Source organism: Sinocyclocheilus grahami, unplaced genomic scaffold (assembly GCF_001515645.1).
Source record: "Sinocyclocheilus grahami isolate Dianchi unplaced genomic scaffold, SAMN03320097.WGS_v1.1 scaffold138.1, whole genome shotgun sequence".
NCBI lineage: Eukaryota > Metazoa > Chordata > Actinopteri > Cypriniformes > Cyprinidae > Sinocyclocheilus > Sinocyclocheilus grahami.
In genome coordinates, this window is record NW_015505317.1 from 953,436 (window position 1) to 968,060 (window position 14,625).

General features: G+C 36.2%; 1 protein-coding gene across 2 annotated transcripts in view; it reads right to left on the reverse strand.

Annotated features, from left to right (window-relative positions):
- Positions 1-253: 253 nt before the first annotated feature.
- Positions 254-14,625, reverse strand: part of lepr (leptin receptor) — a 24,745-nt gene continuing 10,373 nt past the window's right edge. For both annotated transcript variants that reach the window (XM_016280229.1, XM_016280228.1), the window contains exons 7-20: positions 13,868-14,010; positions 13,011-13,149; positions 10,390-10,662; positions 10,187-10,292; positions 9,877-10,100; positions 8,872-9,023; positions 8,357-8,510; positions 5,932-6,014; positions 5,624-5,840; positions 5,011-5,214; positions 4,808-4,885; positions 4,468-4,561; positions 1,833-1,908; positions 254-1,127 (exon numbers count right to left, since the gene is read on the reverse strand). In XM_016280229.1, the coding sequence (XP_016135715.1) occupies positions 369-1,127; positions 1,833-1,908; positions 4,468-4,561; positions 4,808-4,885; positions 5,011-5,214; positions 5,624-5,840; positions 5,932-6,014; positions 8,357-8,510; positions 8,872-9,023; positions 9,877-10,100; positions 10,187-10,292; positions 10,390-10,662; positions 13,011-13,149; positions 13,868-14,010 (2,702 nt within the window). In that variant the 3' untranslated portion in view covers positions 254-368. The remainder of the gene's footprint in view (positions 1,128-1,832; positions 1,909-4,467; positions 4,562-4,807; positions 4,886-5,010; positions 5,215-5,623; positions 5,841-5,931; positions 6,015-8,356; positions 8,511-8,871; positions 9,024-9,876; positions 10,101-10,186; positions 10,293-10,389; positions 10,663-13,010; positions 13,150-13,867; positions 14,011-14,625) is intronic.

Here is a 14,625-nt window from a genome sequence, read left to right on the forward strand (position 1 = left end):
GTTTGGAACGACATGAGGGTGAGTAATAAATGACATTTTTGGACAAATTCTGCAGCCATACAAACGAGCACAGAAAACCCGGAGCTAAAAAAATTATTTCATTGTGATATTTTAACTAACAAGTTTTTATCAGGAAAGAAAAAAAATGCAATTAGATTTTTTTTCCAGGCACATAAAAAGATAATGCAGCCCGGCCCTTTTAAAAAAAAATTAATTGAACTTGCACTTTTTATCAGAATTTTTTTTTTTTTTTTAAATCTCAAATTGTGCAGCCCTAGAGGAAAACCACTGAGGCATTTTGTGGACCTCCATCCAATGAAGAAAAACATTATCCCGCATTACCACCAAGTGGTGCTGTTGTTCTTATTTCAGGGTGGATTAATGCATTCAGTCCGAAACTGAGGCAGATAAAGAGGAATGCTGTGAGATATATTATTGGAATCGATGGCTGTGGAATCTTTGCCTTTCAGGAGAGGCCTGGCGTCCACCCTCATAACTGTTTCATTTTTTTCCCGTTCACCCTGTGTTTCCTCGATCTCCTCTTCATCTTCCTCCTCCTCCTCTTCGTTCACCTCGAGGTAGTAGAGGTCTTTGGCTGCACCTGTGCTTTCTGATGCTTCATAATCTTGATCGGATGTTTCTGAGAACTCTTCCACAGAGTTGTAGGAGCTGGAATGGCGGGGATTGGCGCTGTCAGAGCACACAGGGTTCTCCAAGTCCCAGAGTCCCCCAGGGAAAGAGCCAGAAATGTCAGAGTTGTTGGCAGAGAAGTTGCCTTCGTCACTGGAGCTGCTCAGACTCTCCTGCTGCTTTCGAAGGAGACTGGGCTGATCGGAGAGGAGAACGGTAGAGTACGTCACTGAGGACTGGCCTGATGTTTCTGGAGTAGGAGCAGCAGTGGAAGCCTCCAGAGACAGAGGTTCAGAGGAGTCTGCTAGAAGGGCAGAATCGGTAGTTGTTTTGTCTCCAGAGTTATAAATGAGTACTTCATTGTCTTTTTCATGTTCAAGCATGACAGGATGAGGTTTCTCGATGATTTCCACCTCACAGATGCTCTCAGAGACCAGCAGCAGTGGACAGGCAGTGAGACCCTCTGAGTGAGGGAACAGGTTCTCCATGGTGTCAATCTGCAAAGAAATAGACATGTTGTGGAAATGTACTAATATATATATTAATAGGAGTATAAAAAATTATGCTGCATGTTAAGCTGAGAGGAGAAAGAGTTTTAACATAATTCAATATATACAGTATATATATATTGAATTATGTTAAAACTCTTTCTTTCCTAAACTCAAACTCAGTCTCTTAACACCAACATGACTTCACTTAATTATCAGTAAGACACTTAATATACTGACATTGCCACTTGCACACAGCAATTTCTGTAATATTTTTATTTACTTTTTTTTACTATTGCTGCTATGTAACTACCCTGTACAACCTGTTTGCACATTCTTCTCTTGTACATTCCTGCTCATCTTAATATTTATTAAGTCTACAGTATACTGTCCTGCGCATTTTATTTTATTCTTATTTTTTTTATCTTTTTTCCATACCTATATTTATATATAATTTTCTTGTGTTTGTATTCTTTAATAATTGCACTGTCCATGGAGCGGACCGGACTTACATTTCACTGCTGGTCATATATTCTCTATATAACCATGTATGTGACAAATAAAAATCTTGAATCCTCCCAGCTTAACATGCAGCATAATTTGTTTACCCATTTATCATGTATGTGATTAAATGCCATAAAAATGGTCTAATCTTCTGTCACTGCACACTAATATGTTTATGTGAGTTTTTTTTTAATGGTTGGTCACACTGACCTGCCTGAAGTCCATTCCTTTTGCCCAGGAGCATTTGTTGGGATTTGGAACATCTTTCCACATGAGTTTTCTCATTCTGTAAGAAATATGCACAGGTCAAGCCCCGTTTGCAAGCCGTTTGCAGCTCTAAACAAATCTAAGCAGATAAGCAATAATATGATTGTATTTGTTACCTTAGTAATTATCTCTGGCAGAACTTGTGAAATATCTACCCTCAAGCAAACGAGCATTAAGAATGAGCATTACTGCAATTTATGTATATTACATACTGTAAAGCAATTTATGTATTTTATATCTGACATTCATTACAACCAAATAAATCCCATGCAAATCAGCTTACAGTGCCTCACTTTAATTCAAACAACTGGCCTTACAAAATTAATATATATTGTAGCTTCCAAAAACACGTTCTTCTGCTAGATTAAGGGGAATCAGGCAGATAAACAGAAGGACTGTGATTTTGGAATATGATTTGACAGTTTTCCAAGGATTTTTCCTTCAGGGCATTTTTTAGCTTTGGTTAAAAAGCTAAATTGGTAAATAGATTGGTAGAGCAGGGACCTCCAGTTATGTATATAAAAGTGAGTGTAGCATTAAAAGTGGGGTAAGCGATTTTTCAAAAACGCTTTAGAAAACTGATCTTGCCAAGTAGCAAAACAAACTTGTAGCCAATCGGCATTAAGGGGCGTGTCTACTCATGATGTGTAGAAGAAGTAGGACCCGTGTAAATGTCGGATCAGCTTTCCAGCGCTGGAGAGAACTCAAGCATCAAAGCATTATGTTGCTTTGTTTCTTCTCGATAGGTGAGTAACACCGTGTCTGCGCTGCAACAGCTAAAGTCTGTGTAGTACAGGGGTTTTCAACCTTTTAGGACATGCGCCCCCCCCCAAGTTTGTCTAATTTCACTCGTGCCCCCCCCACCCCCTGTATTACTGTAGTCCCCCTGAATTACGGGAAAACTGCGGACTTGGCAACACTGAGCGTGACTGATACTCGAGCCAACTCTGCTCTAACTGTCGACTAGCAGTGGGAGTCAGATTGCCCCCTAGTGGATGGCTAAAGATTTGTTAACTCGTATTCATAAATTCTCAAGGGAATGTCTCTGAATTAACTGATGCTCGCGCCCCCCCCCACAGGTTGAAAACCCCTGGTCTAGTACACTGGACGCGACAAAGCGATGATTGAAAATCATTTGAAATTTGTGTCATGACGTCATAAATAGAACGCAGCAGCAGTTTTCTGTCGGGGATTTGTCATGTCGTGTCGTGCCATATCCAGTGTAGACCATAGATCTGTATATACAATATATCTATGGTGTAGACATCATCTCTGATTATGTGTTCTATAGTATTTTGTCACGCCGCGCCACGCGTGTCCGGTGTAGACACGGTGTAACATTGGTTTAGCTTTTGTTTCACAGAACTAATCATTGCCTGGGTTGCATACGTATGTGTGGGGCGAAGCTATCAAAATAGAGAAACCCTTTTGGGGTAGGGGCGTGTTTGTTTTGGTGATTTCAAATGTCAACACTGGCTACCAGAAATTGCTTACCCCACCTTTAAAGCCCGGGATATAATAACATGGTTATGTTGTTGTATTTATGCATTTACATATTTTGCCATGATAGTTACATTGTAAAGCAATTAAAATACTTATAATTGAGTTATATATTTGCATGTTACAATTTTACTTTAAGTGATTTTAAACGTGAACAAACCATTTAGCTTTAAAGAACAGTTTTAAACATTAACAAATTTTTGGTTTCATGCTTATTTTAATCCTTTCACAATCAATTTCAAAAATCTGTCAGCAGACCCATGCAGTACCTCACTGGGCCCTCTAGGGGTCACAGACAAAACATAATGATACTGTAATTATCTTTATAAAACAGTTAGTTCCAGTCCTTGATTCTGATTGGTCAGCAGCTATGTTTTATTCACGATAAAGCAGGGCTATGACTGCTTCACCAAACGATTCTGTGTATCACTGCGCAACACGCTTAGCAACATGAACAATCATTAATACAGTGTCAAAACTATGCAATGTATTATGTATTTCAGCAAAATGAACTGTTTGTTATTTATTTAAAGAAGTATGAGTGACCCCTGCTGGCGTTATTTTGCATCATTTTGAGACCACGCCCTTTCCTGTCAAAGAAACATTTTCTCATGCTGAGAGAGATGCAGATGTATGTGTGTGAGAAAATATCATATACGGTGTTAAAAAAATGACAGTGGAAGAGAGCAGTTCCTATGCTCTGTTTGTATTTGAGCTCCATAAGATAAGGCATGTCGCATCGGAACATTCTCTTGCCATTTACTGTTGCTGTCAGGAACAATTTTTTTTTTAGGCGGAAGGACAGCATTTAACGAACTTACTTAAAAAAAGTAACATATCAATACATACATTTTTGGTTTTAATATTTTTTATTGTGTGGTAACCATTTTATAAAAGCAATAAGGTACTCAAGGCGTGCTGTATTGTGAAGAAGTGACGGCTGAAGGGGTTGTAGGCACTCCGCTTCGTGTTGTGCCTAACAACGACCTTCAGCCGCGACATATTCACAATACAGCACAGCCTCTCGTACCTTATTGCTTACTTATTTTAACTGTAAGAAGATAGTTGTAGGTCTTACTGGTTTTGTGACATCAGAAGTGTGACAAACAGCACCACTGACAGGAACGCAATGATCAGTAGGAGTATGTACGCTGCTGGGTCGCCCCTAGTAGCTGGATGGCAAAACAAAAGAGAAACACTTTTTTTCTATCAAATCAACATGATTGTCATACATTTTCTAAAAATTTTAGAGAGCTATTTATATAATGTGTTCTTAGTTGTGAAAAAAATGTCTAGATAATACTGCAAACCAGAGTCCACTCGCCAAGCACTAAATTCACATAAAAATGTCTTCAGGGGTTTAACTGATCACATGATGACGTCAATGCATTAGTTGAAGTCACTGCTGTAAAACCCACCAGTGTATCGCACCGGCTCCCCTTCACCATCCACAAACACTGGATACAAGGTGAACTCCTCTGAGCCATAAAAACGGCCTGTACAAAAACAAATTACGCTGTCAAAGATCATTTATACTGCTAAGGATAAACTTTTTATTTTTATCACATGCTGATATGCAAATGTGAGGAATATATGAAGAATATCAAGCAAAATAACATACGGCAAAGGGAGAGATCTCTCGATGTGGACTGAACTCTGACCCACTGCAGCCTCTCAGTGAAAGACATGTCCTGTTCAGGGTCTTTGTTCAGGTCTAACCATTCGATGACAAATGACTGAGGCACTGGATGATCAGATAACAGGCTCCAGGAAAGATACACACAGCTAGCATTTGCAACTACGCTGAATGAACGTACGACACGTCCTAGAAAAGGAAAGAAGGACATTCATTCATGTAAATAGGGGACTATACATAATTTCTATGTGAAAAACACTTAGGATGCAAAAGTAAATAATAGCAAGCAGGAGCAAAATATCAGAGTACCTTATTGCTATGATTATCTTTCATTGTATGTATGTAATAACTAAATCAAATCTCTCTCCCCAGCAACCCTTTCACCAAACAAACAACACCAAGCTTCTATCAAAACAATTACCCAGAAAAATTAGGACTGGATGAAATAAAACACCAGCAATAAGCACATACATAGACACATATTTAGTTTGAAGGCAAACAAATCTTCTTGTGTGTCAAACAAAAAAAATGAAATATTAGACTACATGAAAGATTTTTGCGTGATGTTACAAGAAGGGTATGAAGCAAGCCAGCTCACGTTTGGGTTGATGCAACAACGTGATGTTTCTATTCCGTGTAGAGATGCCTAAAGCGTTGCGTGACATTACAGTGACCGTGTGCGCTTCCTTCCTCCACTGGAATAAGTGAAACTGAACCAAGGTTGTTTCATTTGACCACACGGCTCTGCCTGAGGCCTGGTGTTCAAACACCAGACCCTCCACGCAACTATATGGATCTCCTGCTAAGACGGGCTGCTAAAAGTGACAAAAAACATTCAAGCTCAAACTTTTTATATCACATTCATTTTGTTGCTAGAGTTAATCAATCAAGTCAGTCTTTACCAACCTTAATAATAAGTGTGACATTTGTCAGACTCCTAACAGGATCCTCTTGTATGATGCGCCAGAAGTCTGGTCCCATCTCTGGTGCTGAAATGATGCACCATACAGTCATGATTATCTCCAGGACACTACATCTTATGTTCAAAAAGGATATTAAAAAAGGTATAGGGATATAGGCTTGGATATAGGGACACATTCTTTTAAATGCTTTTGTTTAAAAGAAGTTTCGTATGCTCATCAAGGCTGCATTTATTTGATCAAAAATACAGTTAAAAGAACAATATTGTACAATATTCCATTTAAAATCACAGTTTAATTTAAATATTGTTAAAAATGTAATTTATTCCTGTGATGGCAAAGCTGAAACAGCAAATCCGTCATAACAGTATAAAGTCTTTAGTGTCACTTTTGATCAATTTAATTTGAACTTGCTGAATTAAAAAAAAAAAGTCAGACTCTAAACTCGGTAGTGTACATAGGCTGGACTCAAAAATGACATTTAAAATGAAAAATTAATGAGGCAGGTTCATTTAAAAAATAAAAAATATTGAGAAATGGTCAAAACCTAAACTAGACTTGCCCTTCATGCAATAAAAAATATTTTAGTCCACCACAAAGTAAATCTAATCATAGGTGCAAATTACTAATATAAATTCATTGTTTTAGCATGCACATACAATGGATATAAACTTTTATACAGTATATGTTCAAATATAAAAGTTCTACATTATCAACTAAATATTAATATAAACAATAAACTTTATTAAATGTTTTATTAAATGTCATAACTGTTAAGTTTCAGTCATGGTTATACATTCTGATTTTTGTATACATGTAATATTTCTGTGCTATCTGCCTAGGGTTCTGAATGTACTGTGAGGAAGTAAGGACTCTTATGGGGGAGAGATCGATGCTTCCGGTATTGTTATGTTGTTGTGAACGGCTATGGTTGCAGTCGAATAAAGGGAGTTTTCCATTAAGTTTAAAACAGTTGTCTTTTGATGAGTAACAATAATTAGAAAGTAAGCATTTTTCAATAAGCAAGATATTTTTTTTGCCTTTATTCAGATAGGATGGTTGTGGAAAGACAGGAAACAATTCGATTGGAGAGAGGGGAATGGGTTCTGGAAAAGTTGGGACTTGAGCTTAGATCAGACAAATCGCTGTTGCACAGTATGATGGAGCGCTGTACACAAGGCTATGACTCCAACATTTTTGTTTTGCTAGAAAGCTCACCATATAATGTAATACATCTCCCTTATCTGTTATTTGCAACTTCTGACTACAAACATCTTGTCAAGTCTTCTCTCAGCTAAGAGAGGCAAATTCCTACAACTCCGTACTGTAACAGACAAGAAAGACTCTGATTATATCCTGTAATGCTGACGGCAATCTGCTAACAACAGTTCCTTCAAAAGCATGAGCTCTGGCACCAGCAGACAGCTCTGCACTAATCTAAAGATGTTAGAAAGGTGCTGTAAAGAGCTGACAAATGGTGTTGCAAGCACATACTGATCTTCACCGCAGCAGTTGCATTCCAGTTCACATTCCTATAGTGATACGTAAGTTTAGGAATCATGGTGGGTGATATGTGGTACAATTTCCGTTAATCCTAATAGACTTCAAACCGTAATTTTGTTCAATTCAAAACATTGCCACTATGGAGACAAAGTCAATTAATAGACGCTGAGCCATTTAAATGATTACAATCACACTGACAAATTAAACTTTGCTGCACCAAAAGCTATATATGAACTAATTTAGTCACTGAGTAACTCATATTTAGGATGTCTGTATGTTTAATAGAATTAAATGTATAACTTTTTAGGGCAAGTTTTAAAAAGAATTTGTTCATTTTTTTATTATTAAAAAATTGTCATCATCCCTCTAAAATACATCCTTGTAAACATTACTTTGTCTACTTCATTCCTATCAGGTTACTCATCATGACTCATAGACATACAGAAGGATATTATGAAGCAGGTGTGTGTTCAGAATAAGTATGAAAAATCACCTGGGCTTTCAAGGCCAAGATGAAAGAATGGTTTCTTTTGTCTAATCTTTTTAATTGTTTTTAGCTTTTTAAATCAGCTGGCAAGGATTTTTTTTTTCACCTGCATATTCTTTTCAGCAGTTCCAGTTTGGTCTGTCTTCATTGATTTAGATTTTGTTTTATGCTGTTGTCATATATACTGACAAAGTACTGTGGGTTTAATCACCAACACTGCTTGGCAATATCTAACGTAATAGTATTTGTAGTGTTTGTAGTATTTATAGTGGCGGTTAAATGGTTTGCTATTGTACAGCAAGTGAAAACAACTTTTGTTAGGTTGAGATCAGGAGAATTAAGTTAAAATAATGCATACCTCTTAGGGTTTCTGTATTATATAGGCTAAGTAATAGTAGCACAACTATATTGATGACATTACCTTTCCTGTTGTAAACAACTGAAGTGTAACTCATGCTCCAGTCACTCCAGTATCCAGAGCCATTCAGTCTTCTACAGCGAACTTCTACTTTAAACTGAACACAGGACTCTTCAAGCTGAATCTCTGCCAGTGATTCCAAAAGAGGGCCGATGACCTGTAAGGAACATAACACTCATCTGTAAATGCCACAGAAAATTGCAGACCTTATACCTGAGTGCAGAGTGTAACCATCTTCCTTCTGAAATCTAAAAAGGGATCAATTGAAAATGAAGTGCTATGGAGTTTAGTGGGCACAGTAAGAGGAACATTTAACATTTTAATTTAGGAATAATTTAGCTTGTCATTTCAATTCCAAACATCTCAATTATACAGATAAACAGATCAGAGCACAGTAATTCATTGCCTGCCCTCTGTGATTAAACACTATGCATGAAGCATTTACTCAAATATATTTTATTCAGCTTTCTGGTTTCATTGTCCACCTGAGACCCCAGCTTCCAGAAACTTCTTCCTACCTTCCAGTGTGTATTTGCCATCCCACGCAAAGCCACAAAGCGCAGCTCGTACTGCATGTCATACACAGGTAAATGTGGACGTCTCCAGCTTACACTCAGGGTTTTATTCGGCAAAGTGGTTGCTTCCAGGACTGTGGGAGAAGATGGTTTCACTGAAGAAGGAAAAAACACAGTGGAAACTCTTATTCATCTCAGTTTACAACGTGAATAGAGTGGCAAGTAGGAATGGACACAAGTAACTGGAAATAACAGAAGGTTGATCACAAGAGACACAAAAAGTAAACATTTTTCACAAGAAAACATAGGTTTTTTTACTTTGAAAAAATGTCACAATATGATCAATAATATACACAAACTTTTTTTAAAGAAATTAATACTATTATTCAGCAAGGACACATTCAATTAATCTAAATTCAATGCAAATAAATGCTGTTCTTTTGAACTTTCTATTCATAAAAGAATCCTGAAAAAAAATATATATATATATCACGGATTCCACAAAAACAATAATCAGAACAGTTGTCTTCAACTGTGAAAAAACAGTAATAAGAAATGCTACTTGAGCACCAACTCATTATATTAGAATGATTTCTGAAGGATCATGTGACACTGAAGACTGGAGTAATGATGCTAAAAAAATCAGCTTTGAAATCACAGTAATAAATTACATTTTAAAATATATTCAAATAGAAAGCAGTTATTTTAAATAGTAAAAATATTTCTCAATATTACTGCTTTTACTGTATTTTGGACCAAATAAATTCAGGCTTGGTGAGCAGAAGAGAATTCTTTAAAAAACATTACAAATCTTACTGTTCAAAAACGTTTGACTGGTAGTGTATTTATATTTAATTAAAAATATTATATACTATTATATTGATATATTTAACGTTCACTGATATATCCCAGTCTAATTTGTCAGCAATTCAGTCTATAATTAAAAGTCAACAGAATACTAGCACTTTGGATTTCCTTGGAATGCTGCTGGAAAACTTTGGAACTCACCATAGTCAATGGGTGCAACATAGACAGGAAATGATCTCACTTTGCCATGCCCTCCTTCCACTTCCAACCAGATTTTGTAGCAGGAGAACAGGCTAAGGTTTCTTAAAGTGCACTCTCTGTGGTCTCCTGCTCCAGATGGACACTCCTTTACCAAAGACATGTTTTCTTCAGCTTCTTCGCTGCCCTCCATCTCTGATATGGTCTCACACATTGATGTATATTGTCTAGAACAAAAAGTAAGATCTTTACCATCTTTGCAATAAACAACCTGGCTGGAATAGAAATGGATGAACTATGATTGTGTTCATACCTGTAAAGGAGTGTGACTTGTGCCCAAGCGCTCTTATTCCACTCACAGCTCATGGTGTCCACCTCTGAATTCTTGCTCTGGCAGGTAATATCTGCATTAAACATCCCTGAAAAAAGAGTCAATTTAACATGTTCTAGCTTTTTTTTAAATCAACATTTTATTAAATGTCTGGTTACAGATGTCCTCCATAATTCATAGCTTACCTTCTGTGTATATTTTGGCATAGGCGATGGTGCACTTGAACCTTTCTCCCCACTGGTGGCAGCACATCAGAGTATCAAACCCTGGTTCATCTACCGTCACAGTGACTGCGCTAACCTGCTCGTTGATCACCCTGTACTGGCTTTCCGGAATCTTCACTTGACCATTAAGCATCCACACAGCTTTACTCGCGCTCCAGCTTCGGTTGTGGAAGACGGCAGAAACCGTTACCTCTGACCCTGGTGTCGTGAAGACTTCAGCAGGGATGTAACTGACTTTGAGGAGCAGAGAAAGATAATAAACCAGACTTAAGAATAACATGTGGAATATCAGCAAGTAGGTGAATCTCTTGACAACATGTCTCGATACATTTTCATCCCAAAACATAAGAAATTATGTTTTTGCCTATTTTTGTACCATTAAGATTTATACCATCATGACATTATTTTCATAAAAACTAAGCATATTTCTCCCAAAATTATGACAATACAGCTGAACATTTTACTTTACATTTACACTTTTCATTCTTATTATTATTAATTATGATTTTCATTAGATTTTCAACACTGTAAAACAGTAGTTTGCACTGTATTGTACTGTACTGAAATTACTGCAGTAAAATGTACATGCATTACAGGCACACCAAATACTACTAATACACAACTTTAAATCTGAAATTTTATAATAATAATTTACCAATCTAAATACTGGATTACAATAACAACACACATATTTGCTTAATTGAAGAAAATAATGTTACAATGCAAAAAAATATTTTTGTTTAATTTTAGGATGAAATATGACCTAGACATGTTTCTGACAGTTGTTGAGATTCACCCTCGTATTGATTTTTATTGTCCCTCGTTCCAACCTTGGTCCTTTGCTGCAAAGAGAAAGTGGGTTTATTTTAATGCTAGTGAACAACCTGAAGCTTAGTTGCAATGGTGAATTGCGCAGCATGGATTCGGAAAATATACAACCCAACTGGCAGATCAAAAAAAAAAACAATGTATGATCTGCGTACAACACATACAAAATCACAGGTGCTATATGAGTACTGCATCAAAGTAGGAAAACAGAGACAGAATCAGGTCTCTCGTGATGCTAAATCAAGCTGAAACAGTTGAAACATTAACTAATATGCTAGGTGCAGCATTAGTTGGCAGCAGTATTTCAGACTGGCTACGGAACTCAACTGATTTTTTTTTTTCATGGGCACTGCTGTGGTGTGGGCATTTAAAAGCAAGAGAAGAAAGAAAAAGAAAAAACACCCACCTGATTAGTGTCAGTATTCAGCTAAGATAACAAATAAAGCTCTATTCTACCACGGGACAGTATTTAGGTTACAGTTTATCTCAAGTAAGAATTTTCTTAGAAGAAGTTGCTTCATTCATGTTACCAAAAATATTTATTTCATAATACTGAGTCACTCTAAGGTGGATGTGTGCACATATACAATGTGTGTGCTACCAGTATGTGGAAGCCATCTGACAAATTTACAAAAACCCACAGCAGTTCAGATGAATCTAATGTAAACATAATTTTATGTTCTCTAAAACTTCGGTCTGAATCAGTATGAATCATTTTAGCTATTTGACCCTAATTAACTGCTATAGGTACAGCGCTCACATTCAACTTCAATGAATTTAAAGATCTTTTATCGGCCTGAGACTGACATGGTGCCAAGCAAAAGACTTTTAATATGCAAACTGGGGTTCCATTTGAATTATGAAGGCTTTTAACAAAAACATATTTACTAATAAACCTAACAATGACAAGGTAAAAGAACTCAAGGACAGTACATACTCTGGCCTTGTAAACATTTACAATACATTACCCTATTGTCATCTAAGAATTAATCTAAATATTCTATTGTATTTTTAAATTGGTAATAATGGTCATGAAAAATTATTATATGCAAATGTGTGTGCAACCTCTATTGTACAGTGAAAATCTGGTTTAAGAGTATTAAGTATGCAAATACCATATACGTTGCAAATGCAATGTCTAACCTCGGTTGCAAGCAAATGGCATATTAATGCTTTCGCAAAACATTAGAAAACTGACTGTTTAGCATTGTAATTAATTCTGAAAATGAACAGTGAATTGGATGCATCTTTTAGAGGACAAATCAAAGTGATATTGTGAGTGCATAGCAACAAGCCAAAACACTATACAGATGCAGAGTAGCAGAGAGTATATATAAATGTAATTATCAAACGTCAAACTCTTAAAGTGGAGGCTTAGGGAAGACAATGGATCTCTCTGAAAGATAAATATAACTGGAACAGCATAAGCACTCATTTGCATGAAGTTTGATGTACACTAAAAGCCGCTTTTAGACGGAATGATGTTAAGTTAAATGTGTTGACCTGTGCACTCTGTTGTTGAGAACAGAAGGCTGTAAGTCATGGGAACATGAACATACCAGGCAGCAACATTTTGAGTACCCTTTCATAAATGTCAGTATTTGCATATATTTACTTATTCACCATACCTGATGAGCCATTAAATGAGATGAGGTCTTTGATTCTGGAACTAAATTAATTCATTACCTAAATGTACACACATACAGCATGAACAGAATTAGTACATAAAATGCATGTGTATTACAGATCCTTACCATCCAGTGTGAAATAGAAAGGTTGGCTCCATTCACTCCAGTAGTTGAAGTGGCTTTGGCAGCGCACTTGGACCATGTATCTGATCCCAGAACTGAGATCATTCAGAGGCACCCAGGAACGACCTTTGACCTTCACAATCTAAAAAAGCCATAGTTCAAACAGATTCATTCACACTGTGTAGGTTAAATTCATTTGCCATATTAAATTCAACAAAAATTATAGTAAAAAAAATAACTGACAGAAGATGTGAGTAATAGTCTAAATATTTTATTAAGGTCAATTTTAAAACCCTTTATTCACATTTTCTTTAACAGTTGTGTGCGAAAATCTGTAGAAACTTGCTAATTTAAATATGTTAGATTAATTTAATTGTGATTTAACCGTTATTGAAAAAGTATTCATTTACATTCTTTGTACATTTGGATATACAGTATGATGAAACATATACCGTCATACCGACTGTATGTTGATATTATACATTTCTGTAAACCCTTTTAGTTTGAGATGTACAAATCAATAAAAATCCCCTGGAGAATGGTTGGAACTAAAAAAAAAAAGTGTTCATATGCAAAAGGGTTTACATTTTAGATGCTGTCAATATGTCGAAATTGTATATTTTTGTCTGTCCGAATATACTAAAATATATGTGGAGCTAAAATCACACTTTAGATACAAATACCTACAAACTGCAATGAGATCATTGGATAAAGGTAGCTCTTTTTGGCAAGGGAAAGGTACATTTAAATCCCTTTAATTTTGATTCTGTGGAAATCTCAAGGGGCCTGTAACTTTCACAAACATTACTTTGTAATGGTATTACAACACATTCATCACACCAACAAACGAGTTAAATTACCTCCCACTCCTGAAGCGAGGAATTGGATGAGTATCGGATCTCATAGTTTATGGCATAACTGTCAGGTTGTGTGTCACTCCATCTGAATATTACTTCGCCTTCAGTCGTCACATTGTAATGCAGATTGACAGGTGGATCTGGTCCTGCGAAAGGATGACATTCACAAAATATAAAATTGTATTTGTATATATGTAAATATATATGTATTTGTAAATATAATAGTTGTTAAGAGTAATCGTGATTAACCATAATGACCATCAAATATTAGGAATACCGATAAATAAATTACTTCATGTACTTTGTGGATCCCAAAGAAGCTCTTGAAACTTAAAAAACTAGCAAAGCCTCTAAGTCCAATAAAAGCTCTATGTTTAGACATCCCAAAGGTAGGACACGGTTTCATAATGATAAGTCTATTTTTTTTTTTTTATTATCTTTATGAGATGTTGTTTTTGACATTTCGCCATTCATGAGAGTGTCTTCAACGGCAGTTATCAGAGGGAGGGGAATCCACACACTGCATTATGTGAAAAGTGGTGAAGGGTGTGAATAAGGCAAATATCAATCATTTAACATCTTCACACCACATATTTTCAAAGGGGAATACCCATTTTTGAAGACTAGCAAAACATCTTTATCTAATTGGAAAACCAAGCCAGATGTGAGCAAAATTGAGAACTCCATTTCCAGGATGTCCATGGTTGTCTGGTGCCTTTTGATGGTATTTTTAAGTATACAGTGTGTATATATATATATAT